General features: G+C 35.4%; 2 protein-coding genes across 3 annotated transcripts in view; one reads left to right on the top strand and one right to left on the bottom strand.

The window, feature by feature from the left end:
* Roc2 (Regulator of cullins 2) overlaps positions 1-23,727 on the bottom strand; it is a 65,344-nt gene that overhangs the window by 40,643 nt on the left and 974 nt on the right. The gene's annotated exons all lie outside the window — the stretch shown is intronic.
* On the top strand, positions 832-23,726 carry LOC141438104 (trehalose transporter 1-like protein). Of its 2 annotated transcripts, none has more exons than XM_074101779.1 (3): positions 832-1,015; positions 19,992-20,111; positions 20,967-23,726. In XM_074101779.1, the coding sequence occupies exons 1-3, from the start codon at positions 989-991 to the stop codon at positions 22,233-22,235; spliced, it is 1,416 nt and encodes a 471-aa protein (XP_073957880.1). In that variant the 5' UTR covers positions 832-988; the 3' UTR covers positions 22,236-23,726. The 2 variants fall into 2 exon arrangements, with proteins under 2 accessions (XP_073957880.1, XP_073957878.1); XM_074101777.1 differs by lacking the exon at positions 832-1,015 and adding an exon at positions 12,957-13,174.

Raw genomic sequence — 23,727 nt, 5'->3', positions numbered from 1 at the left:
TAGCGAGCATGTTTTTAAAAAGATCAGTGCCCTTAGTGTAACTTTTCGGTTACAAAATACGTCTCGATCGCGTTCGCGTTGAAATCTCAATTTGTATGGATACACGAACATCGCAAACGTTCCGCTAGAGGCGCTGTTCGTGTTTCCATACAAATTGAGATATTAACGCGAACGCGAACGAGACGTATTTTGTAACAGAAAACTTACACTAAGGGTACTGAACGCGTTTACAGTGAAAACTGAGTGAGTTTAAAAGCAATTCCTTAGTAGGTACCTGGGAAGCTACTACGAAATTCAAAAATCGAAGTTCGTATTGTACCGTCCCTCTCACTCTTGTATTAAATAATATTAGTGTGTCAGCGGGACGGCAAAATACGAAGTTCGAATTTTGCACTTCATAGTATTGGGCCTGAGACCATGAGGTGTCCTTGTACGACTACGAGTAAGTATACGGAACACTAAAAAGATTGCAATTTAAATAACTGCTTCAGTTAATTATGGAAGTCTCATGAAATTGGCACTAAAAATGCAAAAACAAAGGTGACCTTTTTATAATACTATTTTAATCACATTTTAAAGAATTTAATTGGTTCGGAAATGCCCGGAAGATAATCGTAGTGTGTTAACATTAAGGTAATTTTATTGTATTAAGGTAAGAACGCATAAATGCCTTATCAAAGGCAGTAGAACGGAGCAGTATCAACTAAGTATAAACCGTACGATTATCAAGACGCGAGCGCAGGCCTAAGCTAAGAGCACGACAATCTAAGTTTGGCGGATGCAATTTTATGGCTAATAAGAATGGCCGCTAATTCAATTAACATTTTATATTTGATTCGGGTGCACCGTTCGAAATGAACCTGCATCGCGATCGCTCTAAAAATAATATTTAATTAAAAAATATCAGTGTCTCCTATCTAATTTTTATAATTTATCACTAAAGGACTAGCAATAAAAATAATTCCTAGTGTTGTGAAATAAGACCAGGATGCATCTGTACATTCAGATTACTCAAGTAAGTCCTTATTCAAGCATACTCGTAATATAATAATAAATAATCTATCATCTAGTTCAGTTTTTTAAGCTGTGTGTCGCAATCCATAGTAGGGTCCCGAAGCTTTACTCAGGGGTCCTGGCCAAAAGAAAAAGGCATGTGTAACTAGGCACTACACTCCAAAAAACATTTAAATGCCAAGGATTCTCATGTTTTATTAAAAAAAAATGTAGTTCTATTTTGAGAAATTAATAACAAGTAATTTTCAAGTTATATTCGCTCCAATTTTTTTTAGTGTATGTTCTCCGATTTCTTGAAAAGGCGGAGCTACTTGAATAAATCCTTTTTTGTTTGACTATAGTTCACAGGTGACTAATATATTTCGGGACTTAATTACGACTAGTATAGTAGTCATAATAGTAATTATTATTCAGTCAAAGTCAAAGTCAAAATATCTTTATTCAATTTAGGCTATAACAAGCACTTATGAATGTCAAAAAAAATCTACCACCGGTTCGGAAAAACCTCTGCTGAGAAGAATCCGGCAAGAAACTCAACGAGGTATATTCATTAAGTATACCTAGTTGTTTTGGATAGGTATTTAACTAAATGTAAACAAACTTCAGCTGCCAGTTTTGGTACATTCAATTATTTTAAACCTTTTAATTATCTATCATTGTAATACAAACTAGACTAGTGTATTCCAATACAGAAATGTAAATGTTTAGATAATTTAATGGGGGGATTTTAATATTTAAGACACCAGTTGAATACCTATCAAAACCAAGTTTTTTTTTTTTATTTGTCTGGATGGGAAACGAGCAAATGGGTCTCCTGATGGTAAGAGATCACCACCGCCCATAGTATAGTAAAAATAGGAATTATTATCTCCACGTTTTGAACCAACCAGTTATAGCTTTTCTATTTTAATCGTTATAGGACGCAAATGAAATAAAACTATAAGCATAGATTTTCAAATCACTAACATTTTATTTAATTTGGGCTTTAAGAGGTCGCTACAATATATTGATTTGTAAAGGGGTCGCGTATTTAAAAGACTGAAAAACGCTGGTCTAGTTAGATTAATTTTCAACGAGGTAGGTACCGAATGAATGCGTGCTGCAACGTGCTTTCTGTTTCCAAGATTATAGGACTTTATTGGGTGGTTGGATCGTTTTTCCTCTTGCTCCTTGAAAGGCCACGACGACACAGTGAATTAAAGATTGTGCAACTCACAGCCGACTGCGCCAAAAATGGTTGTGGAGAGGGGCTCCCAGACCTTGGATTGGACTACAGGAAACGCGTAGCTCTCGAGCGTCGACTGGAACTCGCTGAAGCTCGTAGCGCGTCGAGTTGGTTGGTGGCGTTTGTCCGAGACTTAAGTTTCAAGTAAAATGAACTCTTTAACTCAATGATTTTATTGAATCTGGCAAAATTACAATATTGCTTACTCTTACTTCAGAGAGATGGAGGATAGAATGAATCGCTCCATTCAGTTGGCACTTTATATGACTAGCGACCCGCCCCGGCTTCACACGGGCAAAGTAAAAAAAAACGGCCAACCCCACCGGCCACCCCACCCCAGCCCACCTTAAAATTTATTTTATTTTAATTTAATCATTTATTTTAAAAGTACATTTATACAAATAAATAGGCACCCGTTATCGTTTAATATCGAGCAAAAAAATCACGTTTGTTGTATGGGAGCCCCCCTTAAACATTAATTTTGTTCTGTTTTTAGTATTTGCTGTTCTAGCGGCAATAGAAATACATCATCTGTGAAAGTTTCAACTGTCTAGCTATCACGATTCATGAGATACGGCCTAGTGACAGACTGACAGACGGACAGTGGAGTCTTAGTAACAGGGTCCCATTTTATTAGCCTTTGGGCACAGAACTCTAAAAAGGTCTCTAATAAAGGGCACTTCACACACATTTTTCGGCTCAATTTCCCAAAAACTACACCCGACACGCACGAAGCCGGGGCGCGTCAACGTAGAGTAGGTAAATGCATTTTTTGGTTGTACCAATGTAGAATATCTTTATTTCTTTCGCTTTAATCCCATGTAAACTTCACCTGTTGAATTCCGTATTCCAAAATCCCGTATTTTCTATTGAATTCGTTTCCTTACCTTAACGCGTCTGTGGTGGATGCGAAAACCGCACGAGACAGGAAAAAAATAGCCTATGGCACTTTGGAATAATTTAGCATTCTAATAGTAAAGGAATTTTTAAAATCAGTCTAGTAGTTTTTGAGTTAATTCGTAACAAACATCCAAAAATTCAAAGCTTTCCTCTTTAAAAAAAATAGCCTATGGCACTTTGGATTAATTTAGCATAGTAATAGTGAAAGAATTTTTTTAATCGGTCCAGTAGTTTTTGAGTTAATTCATAACAAACATCCAAAAATCCAAAGGCTTCCTCTTTATAATATTAGTATAGATATAGATAGATTGGTTAGCGGGTGAAAACAAAGACGTAGGCTAGAGGAAACTTACAAAGTAATCATCTTCAGCTATTAATATTTATGGGATCGCGCGTATTTATGGGTATTTATTTATACTCCATTTAATTTAAGATTTGAATTAACGGTCAAATTGTAACACGTTTCTCGGTATTTCGAACACAAATGGACTAAAAATACCTACAGGTACATTTATTAGCGATAGTTACTATGTTTTTATTACAGTAGTTAACACAATTTTAAATAGTTTCGTTGTATCATTTAAAACGTGTGCAAATTTTACCGTTAAGTTTCAAATGTTAAAATAAATGGAGTATAATTAGCATCGCTACGCTTTGGTCATGTACTCGCTAATTTACGACGGGAAATCAAGATAAGCGGCAATGAGACAATCAGTTGCTACTTTGTATTAATATTCAAAGGTTTGTCAAAAAGCTAATCAAATGTATAAATTTATAAAATTGTTTATGAAGTTTTCAAATTGCGTAAGTAGCGCAAAGATTTCATCAGGGCAATCAAGAACTTTGATGGTTGGTAGGCATCGGGCATACCATAACTAGGTATTAGGCAGTCAAGTATATCATAATCATTAATCGCATTTAATATTGCACTCTGTCCTGATAAAACTGGACAGCGTTGGGCTTTTTGATATCGTCAGGTCAAATTCGACTACGTCCGGCCTGTCTGGATTTTGTTAGACTATCATATAATCGCGTGTACGAACGAATTAAGACTGTTAAACTGTGTGTTTTCCTCTATTTTTTTATAAATATTTTTACGGTGGTTTTTAAATTAATTCATAATATTCATTTGAAATCTACACAGTTAGACGCGAGTTAACTACTACTAGCGCTATCTACAGAGGTGTTTTAGTGAACTATATTCCGTAAGTGAACGTATTATATTGAGTTTACCCCTTTATTTTCAATTGATAGAATTCCTATAGGTTTTCCTGTAATCTACAAGCAATGACCAATGGCCAATTTTCGTCTTCTTTCATGAATAAAATCAAAGCTATTTTTTTTTACCTTAATAACAAAAATATATTTGAGATCCTCATTACGAGCCCTTTCATTTGATATATGACACAGTAAGGTTTGCAAAACTTATTTTTTAAATTTCCTAATTTGTCCCGGGAAAATGATCTTTATTTAAAAAAAAAATTTACTTTGCACATCTATGTTTGGGTCATAGGATTACACCTCTTACCAAAATTCACCTGATTTGGTCCAGTAGATTCGGAGCAAATTGGCTGTGACAGACGGACGGACTGACAGACAAACGCGCGAGTGATCCTATAAGGATTCCATTTTTTTTTTGGTACGGAACTCTAAAAATATACCTATGGTCGTGGTACATAAAATATTCATCGATAAACATGTTGACAGCTTCTGGGTAAAATATTTCCGAATTAATAATTGGCAGAGGTCATGTGCACGTTGTGATGGGATTGGAAGAAACCAAGTGTCTATTAAAAACATCCGTCATGTTGTCGACACTTGAAATTACTAATTGTCGGAACACCAGGAATACTATAGCATTTTTTAGGGTTCCGGAGCGGAACCTTTATAGTTTCTGTCTGTCTGACACTCAGACTCAGAATTCCCCCCGAAAGGGGTTAAATGGGGGGTAAAGGATTGTATGGAAATTTTCTCGTTTCTGGACTTAGAAGTATGAAAATAGGTATACAAGTTCTCGATTAGAATTAAAAACTACCTGTGTAGGTGAAATGGATAAAATAACCCCTAAGGGGGTAAAATGGGGGGTAAAGTTTGTATGGTTTTTTTTTTCATTTCTGGACTTAGCATTATGAAAATTGGTATACGTAGGTACAGGGGTCCTGATTAAAAATAAAAATGATCTGCGTAGGCAAAGATAAAGAAAGAAGAAGTTAGCTTTCGATTTATTAGGGGGGAGTTTCTATGAGACTTCCTTATTTCTAGACTAAAAATATGGCTGGTCACAATTTATAATGATCCGTATGGTGTTGGCGACTTCAATAGGGGAGGGGGTTTTTCGTACAAAATGTACAACTAAAATGTGAAAATTAAATTGATATGTGAAATAAATATGCAAATAATTATGCAGTAGGTCCCTAACTTAAAAATTACTCATCGGGTTGTGCATAATAAAATCAATAATATTTATATAAACGTAATTTTTGTGTGATAATTCGTTCTTATTTGTCATTTACCTATAGTCCATTCAGGATAACAATTGACTCTAGAAGGCCACAGAAGCAGGGGTTCTTAACATTTTTTCTGAAGTAATAATGATGATGATGATGATGATGAATAAAATAAGTAATAAGTTAAAGTCATAATTTTGTTTACTTTGTTAGTAGATTAATACGTAATGTACTTACAAAATAACACAATATTAATACGTACATAATCTTAATTCGATTTATATTTATTTATTTGGACTCATCCGCTCCCATTCCCTGTTCAAAAATATTCTACTCGTAGTTTCCGCAATGAAGTTCAAGCTATTTTCCATTCCAATTTTCAACAAATTGGTGCAGTGCTTTAGTTGTGAAATGTTAACAATTCGTATATGATTAAAGGTCATTCACATTTTGATCCAAACTGGCGATTAAAAACTATAAATAATGTACAGAATATTTCTTGAGTTAACAATATTATAAACGTTCCGTTTGCTGCAGAATGTTCTTTACCTCTGCCTCTTTAGGTATTTTATAGGAAGATGTTTTGGTTTTTAACAAAATAGGAAAAGATTTTGTTTTTTTTTTTAACTATAATATGAAAAATAGCAAAGTTAATCTCACTACAATTAATTATAATTGCGAAAGTTTCTAAGTCTGTATATGTGTTTGTTACCTACCACTTCACGTCTTAACCGCTGAACCGATTTAAGCGAAATTTGGTATACAGATAGTGCAAGTCCCGGAGAAGGACTCAAAATAGTTTTTAACCCGGAAAATTGCATAGTTCCCGCAAGATAGCAATAAACGAATTCTACGTGAACAGAGTCGCGGGCAACAATTAGTTAATGAATAATTGAAACTAATATTGACGTCTTTCTTATTTTAATTAAAATTAAGTTTAGACCGTATACTAAAAAACGCAATTTATTAAATGATTTCCTAAAGTGGGCACTATAAAGAGCCTATTTTCCTTCTGTCCATTCCTATATTGAACAGACTGTAATCTACAAAATATTATGTACAGTGCAATTTCGAATATATACTTCGGGTTCTAGAGTAAGATTCGGTTCTCGCCGGAAGCACACGAGATAATTAATTTTCACTCGTGCTTTGCATAAAACTTTTCATAAACTAGCTTCGAAACTGGTAAAAAATGTTGTTTAATAGCGAAGTACTTTAGTAAACTGTTACCTATCGTTTACGGCAGTACTTCGCTATGCACACAGATACAAATGTCACAAATATAACGGGGGTTTATTAAAACATATGCCCTAATAACTAAAGTGCACGCGGACGAAGTCGCGGGCAAAAGCTAGTTATAGGTATAGATATTTGTATATTAGAGATTACACAGTGGGTTACCGGCAGCCAGACTTTTTTAAGGCAGTTTAAAGTAACATATTATAATATTATAAATGCGAAAGTAACTGTCTGTCCGTCTGTCTGTCTGTAATGCTTTCACGCCTAAGCCGCTGAACCGATTTTGGTGAAATTTGGTACAGAGACAGAATAGACCTTAGGAAAGAACATAGGCTATCATTTATCGCAAAATAGAGGCTGTAAAGGGTTGAAATAGGGGATCAAAGTTTATAAGGTGGAAGTTCGTCGCTGTCGAAGATAAAACTATGAAACTTGGCATTTAGGCACTTAATAAGAAATAAATAGATATTTGTTAGTGCGTTTTTTAAAATTATTCCTGTGACGGGGTGAAATAGGGGATGAAACTTTATATGGAAGATCGTCATTGTCGAAGATAAATCGATGGTTCTTTATGAAACTTGGCATTTGGGCACGTGATAAGAGATAAATAGAAATTTGTTCAAGGGTTTTTGAAAATTTTACCTGTAAGGCGATGTTATCAGAGGGGATGATTCAGTGTTAGTAGAGCCTTCTAAGTTCAAGCAAAATGTACGCAATGTGGGGTCATTTTAGGTGGCTAGTCAGACATGAAAAATTATAATTTTCAGATTTTTCTTATTTATTGTGCTATAAGAGCTACCTTTATGCAAAATTCCAAGTTTCCAGGACAGCCGGAAATACCCTATTACTATTTCTGTTAAGGCGATTTACATGGAAACACCTTTTTAATGACTGCAGCTTTTGATTGCCTTGACTTAGAACTAAGTTTGATTTTTTCACTTGAGTTTAGGGTTTCAGTTTCAACTCGATACCGATACTTCGCGCGTTTACGAGATAAAGGGTCTTGACAGACAAACGGACGGACGGGCAGCAAAGTGATCCTATAAGGGTTCCATTTTTCCTTGTGAGCTACGGAACCTTAAAAAACATTTGTTCCGGCGCTTTTCGAGTTTCGACCTATTTACTTGAAAGTACTATGGGGATGAAAATTCTTAAGGAATTCCAATCAAATTACTCTATGTAAATTTATCGGAAATATGTGTAGCTATGCTTAGTAAAAATGCCGTATTAATTATAATCCTACCCTCCTAATTTACAATAAAGGACGTAAGGTGTCAAGAGTTCACTATGAAAAATTAAGTTGTCCTTTTATGTTGGCAGGGTAGAATACACGTCGTATTGCTAAAATGTGGCTTCCCGCAAAATATTTATGTTTTACTAAAAAACATGGATGGATGGAAGAACAAAAAAAAATTAGTTTATATTTATAGCAATGTTTTAAAATAGATTATTTTCAGTAAACCGTACAAGTTTCTATGTGCTATTATTGGCAAAATAGGTATCCTAAATAAATTAAATACTTCCCAAAGTTACTGTTCCACGCGGACAAATTCGCGGGCAAAAGCTAGTTTAAGTAAATAATAAATTAAAATTCAGACTGTTAACTTTCTAAGTAACAAAATTACAATTGCCAGCAATGTACAGCAAAGTAAATTGACAAGTAATAATCAAAGTATCTGTCGGCTGTATATGTTTCAATTATTCATTAACTGACTGTTGCCCACGACTTCGTTCACGTAGAATTTGTTTATTGCTATCCCGCGCGAACTATGCAATTTTCAGGGATAAAAACTATTTTATGTCCTTTCCCGGGACTTGTAATATCTGTTTACCGAATTTTACCTATATCGGTTCAGCGGTTAAGACGTGAAGTGGTAGGTAACAAACACATATACAGACTGACAAACTTTCGCAATTATAATTAATATTAGTGAGATTAACTTTGCTGTTTTTCATATCATAATTTAAAAACAATAAAAAATAACTTTTCCTATTTTGTTAAACGAAACAGAAACGTCTTCCTATAAATTACCTAAAGACGCAGAGGTAAAGAACATTCCGCAAGAAACGGAACGTTTATATTGTTAACTCAAGAAATATTCTGTACTTTATTTATAATTTATAATCGCCAGGTTGGATCAATATGAGATGACCTTTAATCATATAGGTACGAATAGTTAACTTTTCACAACTAAAGCTCTGCACCAAATTTGATGAAATTTGGAATGGAAAAAAGCTTGAACTTCATAGCAGATGCGGACGAGTAGAATATTTTTAAACAGGGAATGAGAGCGGGTGAGTCCCCGAAACACAGTTATTAAATAATATTAATTAATTAATATTGTGCTATTTTGTAAGTAGATTACGTATTAATCTACTTATATACAAAGTAAACAAAATTATGACTTCATCTTTTTACTTACTTCTCTTATTCATCATCATCATTACGACTTCACAAAAAAAATTTAGAACCTCTTATTCTGTGACCTTCTAGAGTCCAATGTTATCCTAAATGGACTATAGAATGTTTTTTTACACAAGAAACTACCAAATTGAAGATACCTAGTTGTCATTTGGGTTGAGCTCGAAAAGGTTTCAACCGCCGTATTCTGTGTCACCAATTGCAATCCTGCGACCACACACCATACCACACGTGGTGGGAATAATTGAGATTTTTAGTTAACGGACCATATATTTGTCGACTCTAAAACCCCATCCATTTACCTCTAAAACACAATTACAATGTGACTCTTCAGTAGCGTTTGTTTGTACCTACAATGCTTATGGCGTCTTGTATTATCCCTCTGGAAACACTGTAGCCCTTTAGCGGTAATTACTCCTAGTTTCGAAACCAATGGACTTCATACTGTATTCATACTGAATTCTGATTGCAGATAAAATAAACGTCCACATGAAGTAAATTGTTCCGGTCGACAGATTTGAAATACGACACGCTGTATCATGTTATATTCGTAAACGTAGCAACTTGAAATCTCCTGTAGTTAGATGACGGTGTAGTGATCAGCCTAGAATGGACACGTGCTTTTAACGAGGGGTCACAACGTGCCCAGCCGTTTTGTTTATCACTTGCAATGCAAACATTTGCAAACAACACTATCACGTGCCTAGGGATTGTCTAGGGATGGTTAAGATGTAAAGACATAACGAACAATCATCTGAAATTCTTACGGAAATGTTTATACCTAGTGCCATCCACGAAGACGCGTGATTTTGACAAAATTAGACATTAATTACATTGTAATAAGAACCACGGCACGCGTCATCGTGAATGACTCTACCTATTCTTTCGTGAAACTAATTCTCAGGCTTAAACATATAGGTAGGTATCTACAGAGAATTTCGAATTCGGGAACGTGCCTCGCTGCGTGCGTGTGTCGCTTTTACAACAATAGGTACCGCGTAAGTCAAAAATTGGCTATAATCTAAAATTATACTGAATGGTAAATAGGTATATGAAGCGTCACATGGGCAATTTTTGACTTAGGTACGCGGTATTGTTGTATAAGCGACGATATATCAAATTACCATTATGTATTAGGTACGTCCATTATTTTATTTTTTTAAACTTTAAGTATGTGATTTGATATGTACTCCGTCCAATACACTTAAGGGTGCGACCGAGGTGTTCAAATATATCGGAACACGTCTCAATTGTCAAGGCCGCTAGAGCGTGGTCCGATTTATTTGAGCACTTTATAATATAGGTATAGGTATAGGTATATATATAGGTAATACTTTATAATATAATATAGGTTATATAATAAAGGTAGTTCTGCCACTGTGTGAAAGTGAGGAAAACGCAAAAAAAAAATATGTTTACCGATACACCAGGAATAAATAACATTGAAATAATGCAATTTTCAAATCTTGTCAGAGAAATTACACACAAGTAGGTACATACAGGATGTAGAGTGAAAAAAACTAACTGCTGATAACGTGTAGTTACCGTATTCAAAAAAAAGAGAAAAAGACTACACCTTATTGTGTTTTTACAGGCGTATTTTTACTTACAATATTCGTAAGCAAGTTTATTTATTTGTTTTTTGCGAGTTGTGGTTTTCAATTTGCAAATCATATTTGGACCACTTCCTGGTATCCGATAGAACTGAAATTCGGCACACGTATGTTTAATATATACAGCGCGTAGTTTAATAAGTTGTACAGAAATTGGTTTTAGTGCTACGAAGCAATATTGCAATCAATTTTAAGTTTAGCATTGAGTACCAAATTAGAATGAATTTTTTAAATTTTTTCAAGCAGAAATATGTACAATAAGACATTTTTGTGACAGTTGTCAGATCAGAAAGTGTGACAGTAGTCATGATGTACATTGCATGCTAATTTATTAAATAAGAAAAAATAGTCGTATTTTTTGAATAAAATATACGAAAGTATATTTATTAAGGCCTTTATTTACTATGATTTAACTATCCTTAAAGTTTACGGTTATAACAAAAATACACGATGTATAATATTTTGTTGCATTATTGCATTAGGCAACACCTGTAATGATAATTGCAATTGTTGTTTCAATAAATAAATAAAGTTCGGTGACAGTACAATAATCCAGTGTTAAGTTCTGGTGATCCGGCAAGTTGGTCTCCGTAGGACAGAATTCTTCAACGGTAAAAGTATCAACTAGAAACATAATTATTTGTAGTTTGGACGACAGTATTCGTACAGTCAACAAAAACTACAATCTACAAATGATTTAATTAGCAAAAACTTATTATATTTATTTTACTGCGATATCTATTTAGGTACCTAAATATAATGATGACATAATGAAAAACTTGAGTCCCTTTATTGATAAGGTTAAGTGTTACTGATGATGTGAAGCAAGCGGATTAGACTAACTACCTATGCATCCGCGAAGTAATACAGTTAGGTAGTAAAGTACTCTTAAGCAGTAAAAACATGGCAAGTGGAAAAAAGTCGGTACTTTTGAAAATGAGTACGAGTATTAGGTATGCTGTACATTTATGATATTAGGTACTTATATATGTACTCTGTGGTACTAGACTTCACTTTACCCGCAACTTCGTACGCGTTATCCATTAGATCCGGCAGTTGAATTGAAATTTCGGCATTTCACTAAAGTTTCGTGGGAATTCCCAAAAACTACAACGTAGATTTTGTTCATCATTATCACCATCAGCCTATGTTCGTTCACTGCTCGACATAGGCCTCTCCCATGGCACGCCACTGAGCACGATCCTCGGCCACTCTCATCCAGCTCTTCCCAACCACCCTGCGAAGATCATCGCTCCACCGAGTCTGAGGACGTCCTACGCTACGTTTGCCGATACGTGGTCTCCACTCAAGAACTGTCTACCCCAATGGTTATCGGTTCTTCGGGTTATATGGCCGGCCCTTTGCCACTTCAGCGTGTTAATGCGGTGGGCTATATCGGTAACTTTGGTTCTCTGTCGGATCACTTCGTTACGAATTCGATCTTTCAGAGAAACTCTAAGCATAGCCCTTTCCAAAGCACGTAGATTTTATTCACGTTGCATATAAAACACCCACATCAAATTATATTTCATACCTTTAGGACTTCCCCCAGAGCCAATAGCCAGTGATACTTAATAAGATTTTTTTGAAAATAATAATGAAGAAAATATTAAACAACCAAGTAGATGGAAGCTGCCTGATAAAGAAGATTTCACTTGTCATAGTATGGAGATCACGGCGCGTGTGTAATACACCAACGCAGCGCATCAAGGCGGACTACGCATACCAGCCAATAGCCAGTACATTATTGGCGCAAATATGTAGCTCGCACGCTTGTGTCATATTTGTATGAAGTTTGACGAGGCGCAAAAATTAATAACCTGTAGGTATATGAGCATTCCAGGTCCAGCTAGGAGAGATTTTATTTTTTTACCCACAATATATTTATTATCATAAGTATAATGTAAATCACCCAAATCACCTGTAACTGTGAAATTGAAAGTGCAAATTGCTCGCCATTTTCCGCCAGACATTAATCAAAATGACAATGTGCCTGTTTTCTTTCACAACGTCCAGGCGGATATAACGCTGAACATTGTTTTGAATCATACAGCCTCGAGTTCCAATCAATTTGTGGCCATATATATCGCGGCGTGTATAGAAACATGTCATTTCTTCAGTCGCCTACGCTGGCGTCGCATACCTACATACTTGCGAGTGGTGAATTTGAATGTTATGAACAGTGCACTAGTGTCACATAGAGAGTGAAAGAATAAACATAACCACAATGAAGATTTTAATGAGAGCTGACACCCACTACAGCATCGCAGTGCGGACCAGTGATTATGAGGAACAGAAATATACATTTTCACAGGTGTGTAAAAATGATTAGGTACCTATTATAAATAATAGAGACAGAATTTAAACCACAGAAAAACTCTGTATAATACGCATTTGGGATTATATAAAAATTAAAATACATAGGGGTGAGCGTACGTAATCAATTACCAGTACATAGTTTACGCGCAATCGGCTCTTACACATTAACATCGATCGTTCAAGTGATTGACTGAATGCAATCAGATATTTTAATCAATGTACCGTAATATTTACCAGAAATACCTAATAATTTATTTGTGGGATCGGATGAGAGATTTAATTTCAATTTTAATTTATTCTTAACTTACACTTAGACTTAGGTTTTTTTGGCAATAGAAATAAGGTAAATAACCTTGACCTGTCTTCTTATTGAAAAATATGTACTTTTACGAGCAAAATGACAGAGAGTAACAAATAAATAACATTATGATATATATAGATGTTTATACATATTGATATGGTTTCATGCGTACCGGTCATTGAGTTTCAAAAAGCGTTTATCAATAAAAATACATTTTGAGATTGTTTACCTTATTTCTATTGTTAAAAGAAACGAAGTATGACTTTTTTATTTTTACTCATGTCAACTGCAAATTAAAAAATACCAACATAAAACTATATTAAGAAGTTTTATTTTTTACTCACTGCACGCTAAACATTACAGAAACATAGGTCTGTATCACCATTTTCTTCATGCACTCTAATATTAATAAATTACGTAGCATATCAATATCCGTTGTTTTCGCGATTGTATCACCATACACCTAAGTAGGTACCACAACAAATCCGACGATGAATCAAAACGTGGTATGAATTTCGGAAACAAACGATACAGATGATGCGAATGGTTTCATAATTTTAGTAACAATGTTTTTGTGTAGTTTTTGAGCTAAATACTTTAATTATTTTCACTAGCCTGTGCTCTCGGCTTTGCTCATTTAAACGATTGCTTCTAGCTGGTGAATTCAAATATTCGTTTTAAAAAAATTCAAGGTCATCAGTAAAACTCACATCGGTCTTTGTTTACGTTGTATGCAAAATATAATAAACTCGCTAAATTTCAAGACTCTAGGCTACGTGTTTAATATTTTTGGACTTTACAAGGATCCCATGAGAATATCGATAAAAAACCGGCCAAAAAATAGGGTCCCGTAGCCATTACGAAAAAATTAAGTAATATTTTTCTAAGGATTACGTATTTTATACGGAATCTTCCAAGTTAAGGTATATTTTATACCTTAGGCTGCTATACGTTTACTCTTAAACTACTAATAATTCTCAAGCCAACTTAGCCATTATAGTTTTAATTGAAAGTTTGATATACTTACTACCATTGTTTTTTTTTAAATTTTACACCCACTGGTTTAGATTTTAGAGGGAGGAGGGGGGGGGGCGCTCCATTTTTATGAAAATTTGCACTTTAAAGTTGAATATAAAAAATCACTGAATCAAAAATCGTCTTAGCAAACCCCTAATGGTTTTAAAAGACCTATCCAACGATGAAACCGATCACCGATGAAAAAAAAAATGGAAGAGAAAAAAAAAAACACCCCACTTTACGTCTATGGGAGGTACCTTAAAATTTTTTTTTTGTACCATTTTGTCGGCATAGTTTACATATATATCTGTGCAAAATTACATCTTTCTAGCATTGATAGTCCCTGAGAAAATCCGCGGACGGACAGACAGATATGGCGAAACTATAAGGGTTCCGTTTTTGCCATTTTGGCTCCGGAACCCTAAAAAGTGGCCTATGGTTATTCCAGAGGTCCAGCTATCTACATATCAAATTAAATCCAAATCTGTCCTGTAATTTTAGCGTAAAGGTTTAACAAATACACACAATCACACGAGTATGCAAGCACGCAGACACGCGCGCACGCACGCTTGCACGCACGCATTCACGCACGCACTGACAAACTTTTCTTATTAATATTATATTAATAGGATATAATAGGATATATAGCCCTCTCGTTCTGAGAGGAGGCCTGTGCCCAGCAGTGGGACGTATATAGGCTGATGGATGGATGGATGGGAATAGGATATATATATTAAATTATAGCTTTAATTCAGAAGCGTGTGTAGGTAAATACAAGGTACTTGCACTCTATTATATTAAGGTATTAGAGTTCATGTTTTGATATTTTTGATCGCCTTGGCGCTCCGAAATATCTGAAGGCGACTGTACTAGAATAATCTAATTAATCCATCCAGGTTTATGAGAAAATATTGGACACTTTTTCAAAAGTATTAAATAAATAATGGTGAAGATATAGGCAGCTGAAGCTCCACGTGGCATCACGCCACGCGATACTTTTTGGCACGGCGTGACGTCACTAGCCCCCATCATCGAACTTTGACCCGATTCCAATTTTTTTTGTTTGATTGACAAAAGAAAAAATACGTAGCCAATATTTTCTGATAGATCATCATCCAAGCCTATATACGTCCAACTGCTGGGCACAGGCCTCCTCTCAGAACAAGAGGGCTGAGGGATTATCTGATAGATAAAGTGAAAGACTAACGGGCTGTTTCACCAGCCACCGATTAATTTAATTTCACGTATAGTGTGATGCCGTCTCCGTCTATTCTAACAAAACAAACAGGGACGGCATCACTCTTATCCTTCAGATAAATTTAATCAATGGATGGTGAAAAGGGGGTAATTAGAATATTTTTTTACACAGGAAACTACCCAATTGTAGTTGTGACGATGACGTAACGCAACGTCATGTTACGTTACTATATATAACGGTAAACTTAGTATTTTTATCCGCAAACCACACACAACTAAATCTAAACGGTTTTCCAATTAGCTGAAAATTTGATAAACAATAAAAATGTTTACTAAATACTTTACCACAACATTACTACGCGATAGCCAATCCTACAAATGGGATGGTGTGGACGCAAGTGGACGCAATCAGAGTTAATGATGTTTTAAATTAATAGCGGGCAGACGTCCCACAACACCTCTCAGTTGCTCTTGTTATAATAAAATGTTATTCGAGCTAGGTCAGTGCACCATATAATGCATTGTAGTGCGATCAGAACAAATAGGAAGAGGAATGTTATCGTGTGCATTACTTTCCACAATCTATGTCGCCACTTTTTGCTTCTATCTCCCTCTGCCAATTAACTTGTTTTCCGTGTTTTCATAGGTTTTTACAGATTAAGTACTCACCAATGAAATGCACTTATCTAATCCTTTTTGAACTATGAATATGGAATAATAATAGAATAACCCATTTTTGAGCAGTTAAGTTCATTATGGTAGCTTCATAGTAAGTTAACGTGTCTGTTGTTTTTTATTTTTGTATTTTGTTATGTTCAGTGTATTTTTTTTTATGTGGCAATAAATGTCTTTTTATTTATTTATTTATTTATTTAACAGAGGAAGATACAACTTCTAACACACTACAGTTGGGGTTCTCAACCGTACTCAATAGTGTTGTATACCCTTTATTTATTATGTTTTATGTACGTATGTATAATTTCATCTATAACACTGAAAGAGCACAGAAAAATACCTCATTACTCTTTATTACAAGTCGGTAACTCTTATTTTAGATTTTTCTTTATTTCTTCTCAAAACAGCTGGTAACCCTCCTTACGGTATTTCTTGTGCCAGTTTATACTCAAAGACTCACCGTAGTTCATTACCGAACCGACGATGGTTATGTCGAGCGAGGGACACTTTTGTATCATACTACGATTCACAATATCTTAATTTTTATTCGTTGAAAGCAAGGTCTTGAAGTATAAATGTTCATTTACTAAGCTTTGTTTTTCATGAGCTGATATTTCTACTATAATATCTAATAGGTATATTTTATTGCACACACACAAACATCACGCCTGTATTCCCAAATGGGGTAGGCAGAGCACACGATAAGTTACCGCTTCGGAGCCACTTTTAGCAATTTTAGGTTTAAAGTTTGACAAAAACGGTACAAATAGTGACAGGTTGCTAGCCTGTCGCCTAAGTTATACCTAAACCTATATCCTCAGTCGCCTCTTACGACATCCACGGAAGACATGGAGAGGTGTATTCTAAATATATTTTATTACACTTGATAAAAATAAGCAATTCCAATAATTCATTATTATAAATCATACAATAAAATATACCAATTATAAATGAGAAAGCTTCTAAAGATGTTTGGATTTTTATTAAAAATCACACAGTAATAGGTCAACGGATTGGAATGCAATTAGGCTCTCACATAGTTTATAACCCGAATGACATAGGTAGTATATTTTTATCACACAAACAAAACACCATGTATATTTGAAATATTTCCTCATTAGCAAGTAAAATAAGGTAGGTAGTAATTACTAATAAACTAAATAAAAATCCTAAATAATTTTGATTGATTAACATAACATTTGATCAAATAGACGTAAATATGATATACTTACGTACGTAATAATGTTATCTAAGATTCAATGTCAATTTATTGAGTTTCGTATTTAACAAATTTGTTATTGCTCCGTCTATAAACAAATGAGTCAAAATTACGGAAGTTAGTAGGTACTACAATTTATGCATACATGTGTTCGGTGCTGTTTATAAAATAACTAGCGACCCGCCCCGGCTTCGCACGGGCAAAGTAAAAAAAAACGGCCAAGTGCGAGTCGGACTCTCGTACGAAGAGTTCCGTACCTATACAACTTTACAACCTATACCACGCGGGTGTAGCGGTATAGCACGCGGTACGGAATACCGAGGACCTGGGTTCGATTCCCAGTGATGGTCTTATTTTTCTGATTTTTCTGTGCATCTATATTTTCAGTTTGTATTTTCAATTTAGGTTTTACGGGATGACCGTAGAGGTAAAAATTTGGAATTGAAATAAAAAATACAAAAAGATTCCAAAAAACCAATCTTAATTTGATTGCTTAGTAACGATATCTCTTGTCCGAGTGAGCGGTTAGTTCCAATGGAGTGCCGAAAAAGTTTCTCGATTAGGGCTACGGCATAGATGTCGCTAGCGTCACTGCTTAAGTGGCTAAATAAGAAACAAGCAAGCTGAGATATGAGGTGCATAGGGGAAATTCGTGTCGGTACCGTTGACCATCAGCGGTGTAGCGGTATAGCACGCGGTACGGAATACCGAGGACCTGGGTTCGATTCCCAGTGATAGTCTTATTTTTCTGGTTTTTCTGTGCATCTATATTTCAGTTTGTATTTTCAATTTAGGTTTTACGGGATGACCGTAGAAGTAAAAATTTGGAATTAAAATAAAAAATACAAAAAGATTCCAAAAAACCAATCTTAATTTGATTGCTTAGTAACGATATCTCTTGTCCGGGTGAGCGGTTAGTTCCAATGGAGTGCCGAAAAAGTTTCTCGGTGAGGGCTACGGCATAGATGTCGCTAGCGTCACTGCTTAAGTGGCTAAATAGGAAACAAGCAAGCTGAGATATGAGGTGCATAGGGGAAATTCGTGTCGGTACCGTTGACCATCAGCGGTGTAGCGGTACGGAATACCGAGGACCTGGGTTCGATTCCCAGTGATGGTCTTATTTTTCTGGTTTTTCTGTGCATCTATATTTCAGTTTGTATTTTCAATTTAGGTTTTACGGGATGACCGTAGAAGTAAAAATTTGGAATTGAAATCTTCTTCGATCTTAAACATTTATTTTGTTCTGTTTTTAGTATTTGTTGTTATAGCGGCAATAGAAATACATCATCTGTGAAAGTTTCAAGATTCATGAGATACTGCCTAGTGGCAGACAGACAGACGGACAGTGGAGTCTTAGTAATAGGGTCCCGTTTTTATTAGCCTTTGGGCACAGAACTCTAAAAAAAGTCTCTAATCAAGGGCACTTCTTGCAGGTGGTAGGACCTTGTGCAAGGTCCGCCCGGATTGCTACCACCATCTTGCTCGCTAATCCTGCCGTGAAGCAGCAGTGCTTGCACTGTTGTGTTTCGGCGTGGAGAGTAAGACAGCCGGTGAAATTACTGGCACTTGAGGTATCCCATCTTAGGCCTCTAGGTTGGCAACGCATCTGCGATACCCCTGGTGTTGCAGATGTTTATGGGCGGTGGTGATCTCTTACCATCAGGAGACCCACTTGCTCGTTTGCCATCCAGTCGAATAAAAAAAAAACTTCACACACATTTTTCAGCTCAATTTCCCAAAAACTACACCCGACACGCACGAAGCGGGGGCGCGTCAACGTAGAGTAAATGCATTTTTTGGTTAGATTGATATTTTTAATTTCGTAATATCTTTTGAATGGAATGTCCGATTTGAATTATTCAAAAAGTAATCTAGAGGTATTGAAACCGTCTTGAATATAAAACTATTTATTTGGATAAGGATTAATACAAAGGTATGGATAACATGGTCTGATTTTAGTCATCATTTCTGTCAACTTTTAAAATGTAAAAAAGTAGTTGTAGTGACATAACTACAATAGTTGGACATATGGTATTACGAAGTTTTTTTTTAGATCTTGATGTATTCTTTAATATCGTAAAACATTTTCTTCTTCTATAATCAATAGTTTCTACAGCGCATGCAATGAAAGATGTTTTATTACAACTTTTTTTACACTTTGAGTTAGTTATTGTAGTTTTAGTACGGAACCCTAATTTTTTTCTGTTAATAAATATAGCCTATGGCACTTTGGAATAATTTTGCATTATAATAGTGAAAGAATTTTTTAAATCGGTCTAGTAGTTTTTGAGTTAATTCGTAACAAACATCCAAAAATCCAAAGCTTTCCTCTTTATAATATTAGTATAGATAGATAGATTGATATCGATATATTGATGTTGATTGATATGTTGATATTTTCAGGTGCTGGCAGCAGTGGCTGTCTCACTTGGATCAATGGTTATTGGTTTTTCATCGGCCTACACGTCACCAGCTTTGGTCACCATGCAAAATAGTACAGAAATACACGTAACTAACGAAGAGGTGTGTATAAACGGGACGGTGACTCAACGGGGTCACGCCGTTTTGTCACCAAATTAGTTTTAAATATTTTTAATTATAAATATGTATGTTAGTCTGTAAGGTATTTATTTTATGGGCCAAGTTGCCTGAAATAAATGAATTTATTATTATTATAAATATAACCTACCTACTAGTATTGTCAAACCGTACGTTATCCCAAAACTACAGAAACGCATAGCTAGGGCAGAGAATCGAACCCAGTTTAAGTTCGTTCCGTAAATAGAGAAAAAAAAAATTATGAATCAAAAATTATATTAGTTAATATTATAAATGAGAAAGTTCGTGAATATGCATGTTACTAAGTCATGCAATAACGTCTGAACCGATTTAGATGAAATTTAGTATGGAGATAGTTTAAATCACAGGGTTTTTATCCTAAAAATTGCAATAGTTCCCGAGGGCGCGCGATAAACGAATTATTTGTGGACAAAGCCACGTGTAACAGCTAGTTACATATAGAGTTGTACCTATGGTGGCTATGGTTAACTGTTGCGCGCAATTTCGTACGCGAAGAATTCTTTACTACCATGCACCTGCGGGAACAGTATGCACAATTTTCCAGAATAAAAATCCTGTGTCCGTCTCAACGTGTCCAACTATATTCATACAAAATAGCCGTTGCCTTATACTTCATCTGCGAAGAATTCGTTTATCGTGCGCCTTGGGAAAAAAAATAATTCCGGGATGAACACAATCCTATGTCTTTCTCAAGGTTCCAAATTATCACCATACCGATCGGTTGAGTATAGTATTAAGCGTAAAGTTTCGCCTTTATAATATTAGTAAACTGAATTATAAATATCGTTATTTCAACAGGCTAGCTGGGTCGGTGGCCTGATGCCACTAGCTGCTTTAGCGGGTGGCGTGGTCGGCGGGCCACTCGTGGACTACATCGGACGGCGCCGAACCATCCTCTTCACAGCGCCGCCCTTTTTTGTGGGTTGGATCCTCATAGCCTCTGCCACTACTGTCCAACTTGTCCTAGCAGGACGTGCCATATGCGGACTATGTGTGGGTATCGGCTCACTCGCTTTTCCAGTCTACTTGGGCGAAACTATCCACCCGGAAGTCCGTGGCACGTTAGGACTTTTCCCTACCGCCATTGGAAATATCGGTATCTTGATCTGTTATGTTGCCGGTAAATATCTAGATTGGTCCCAGTTGGCTTATCTGGGAGCAGCACTACCAGTGCCATTCTTTGTCCTCATGCTGATGATCCCTGAGACTCCTCGCTGGTACATATCCAACGGTCGTACCGAAGATGCTCGAAAAGCGCTAATATGGCTTCGAGGCAAAAATGCTAAAATTGATAACGAAATCAGAGACATAGCACTATCTGATGCAGAGACAGATGATAAAGATTCCACTGCAAAGGAACTGTTTACCAAAAAATATATGAAATCTATTTGTATTTCCCTGGGTTTAATGGCATTCCAGCAGTTATCCGGAATAAATGCAGTTATATTTTACACTGTACAAATATTTAGAATGGCCGGAAGCTCAGTTGATGAAAATTTATCAACAATTATCGTTGGAATAGTCAATTTCGCTTCCACTTTTATAGCTACAGCTCTGATTGATCGTTGTGGCCGAAAAATGCTTTTGTACATATCGTCGGTAACGATGATAGTAACTTTGGCGGTACTGGGTACATTCTTCTACGTTCGTGATATTCGTCACTTAGATGTTGGAACTTTGGGATGGCTGCCTCTAACTTGCCTTATGGTGTATTTGTTAGGCTTTTCTATGGGATTCGGACCTATACCGTGGTTAATGATGGGCGAAATTCTGCCGGCGAAAGTAAGAGGGCCGGCTGCATCTATTTGTACAGCTTTTAACTGGTTATGTACATTCGCAGTAACCAAAACATTTCAAAATTTATTAGATCTCTTTGGCCCAACTGGCGCATTTTGGTTGTTTGGTAGCATCTGCTTTGGCGGTTTATTCTTCGTGAAAGTGTTTGTTCCAGAAACAAGCGGCAAAAGCTTGGAGCAAATAGAGACCAAGATGACTGGCAGACCCACTGCCAGGACGCGTAGGCTCAGTTCTATAGCTAACATAAAACCTTTGCCAAGTGGGTGCTAAAATGTAATGGAAATATTGTGGATCCGTATTAATCCTTACTCTCTGTCTGTTACCTCTTTACGGTTAAGCCACTGAACTGATTTAGATGAAATTCGATATTGAGATAGTTGGATACCCTGGGACAGACAGGATAGTTTTTTTAACCCAGATAATTGTATAGTTCCCGCGGGCAAAAGGCAAGAATGTTAGATGTAGTTGATAAGTTTTTAATTATTTATGACTCAAAATTGTTTTTTGGGTAAAATGGAGGCTAAGTAAATTTAAATTACCGTGTGAGGATCTGAGCTAATTTGAACTCATCATAACTTATTGAATTCGGTTATGGTTTTACAAAATCATTTAGTTATCTTTATCTTTTGTTATTTATCTACTCTTATTCGAATAAATATATTTACTTAATATAAAAACAAGATGTACTTAGCATTGCAATATTGTTAATACTTACCTATTAATAATCAATGTTAAGAGTTTAGGTACTTACTTATTTATTTAGGTTAATTTTAATAACCATATAAAGTTACTATATTTTGTGAAAAACTAGCTAGTCCTATATTGTTTAAAATAGCTAATTGAATGCTTTGTTTTGCATTTTTGATAAGATGTAGAATGACTAGATTATACATAGAAATCTAATAGGTAATAAGGAAATAAGATTGACAAATATATATGTATTTAGTTTTGCTGAGTGTAATACTTAATACGAATAAATAATTTATGTACGAGTGTCGGGGCAGATATTTGTATGAAAAATACGAATGTTTGTTCTCGGGTCTTGGGTGTTTAATATGTATTTAAGTATGTATCTATATCTATATAATTATATTTATCCGTTGCTTAGTACCCATAACACAAGCTTTGCTAAGCTTACTTTGGGACTAGGTTAATTGGTGTGAATTGTCCCGTGATATTTATTATTATTTATTTATGTACATAAATAATATTTGTAGACAAAATATTTAATTCTAAACTTAAAGACTTGATTTAAATCCCATCTAATCATTGGACACTGATCCAACACCAATAATTTACCAATCACTTCCAATAATGTTGCAAACCACCACTTTTATCCCACTTATTGAAACAGAAGGATAGGTGGTAATCTACAGAATATTAGAACTGGTATGGCTTATCATATCAAAAAGCTACAGAGGCTATTTAACTATTAAGTAGTGTTGTTCAAAAATTACATACCAACAGAGGCTATAACTGTGTGTGTGAAGTGCAAATCGTATTTTATTACAAAAGAAATTTTCTGTGACTCATCAACACTAACGCAACGCTAATTCCCTTTATAGGTTGACAGGTTACAAAGAATCAATTTTCTACAGTTCCTACAAGTAAGGTAGGTAGTTCTGCAACAAGGTTTAAGCCGTGGCTGTGCCGCGGGCATAAGCTAAAAATTTTATATGTAAGGTATTGATGGTGTTAAAGTATGTATAGATTTATTTTTCTTTTAAAGTTTGAAATGTGGACATTAAAATATTTTCTCTGC

The sequence above is a fragment of the Choristoneura fumiferana genome, chromosome 18, assembly GCF_025370935.1.
Source record: "Choristoneura fumiferana chromosome 18, NRCan_CFum_1, whole genome shotgun sequence".
In the NCBI taxonomy this organism is placed as follows: Eukaryota; Metazoa; Arthropoda; class Insecta; order Lepidoptera; family Tortricidae; genus Choristoneura; species Choristoneura fumiferana.
Note: the sequence above shows the minus strand (reverse complement) of the source record. Positions and strands in the feature narration are given on the sequence as shown.

Coding starts and splice junctions, on each gene's coding strand:
- LOC141438104 (XM_074101777.1), top strand. CDS start 13,088: ATGAAGATTTTAATGAGAGCTGACACCCACTACAGCATCGCAGTGCGG. Junction 13,175..19,991: donor AGAAATATACATTTTCACAG/GTGTGTAAAAAT, acceptor TGATATTTTCAG/GTGCTGGCAGCAGTGGCTGT. Junction 20,112..20,966: donor TACACGTAACTAACGAAGAG/GTGTGTATAAAC, acceptor TTATTTCAACAG/GCTAGCTGGGTCGGTGGCCT.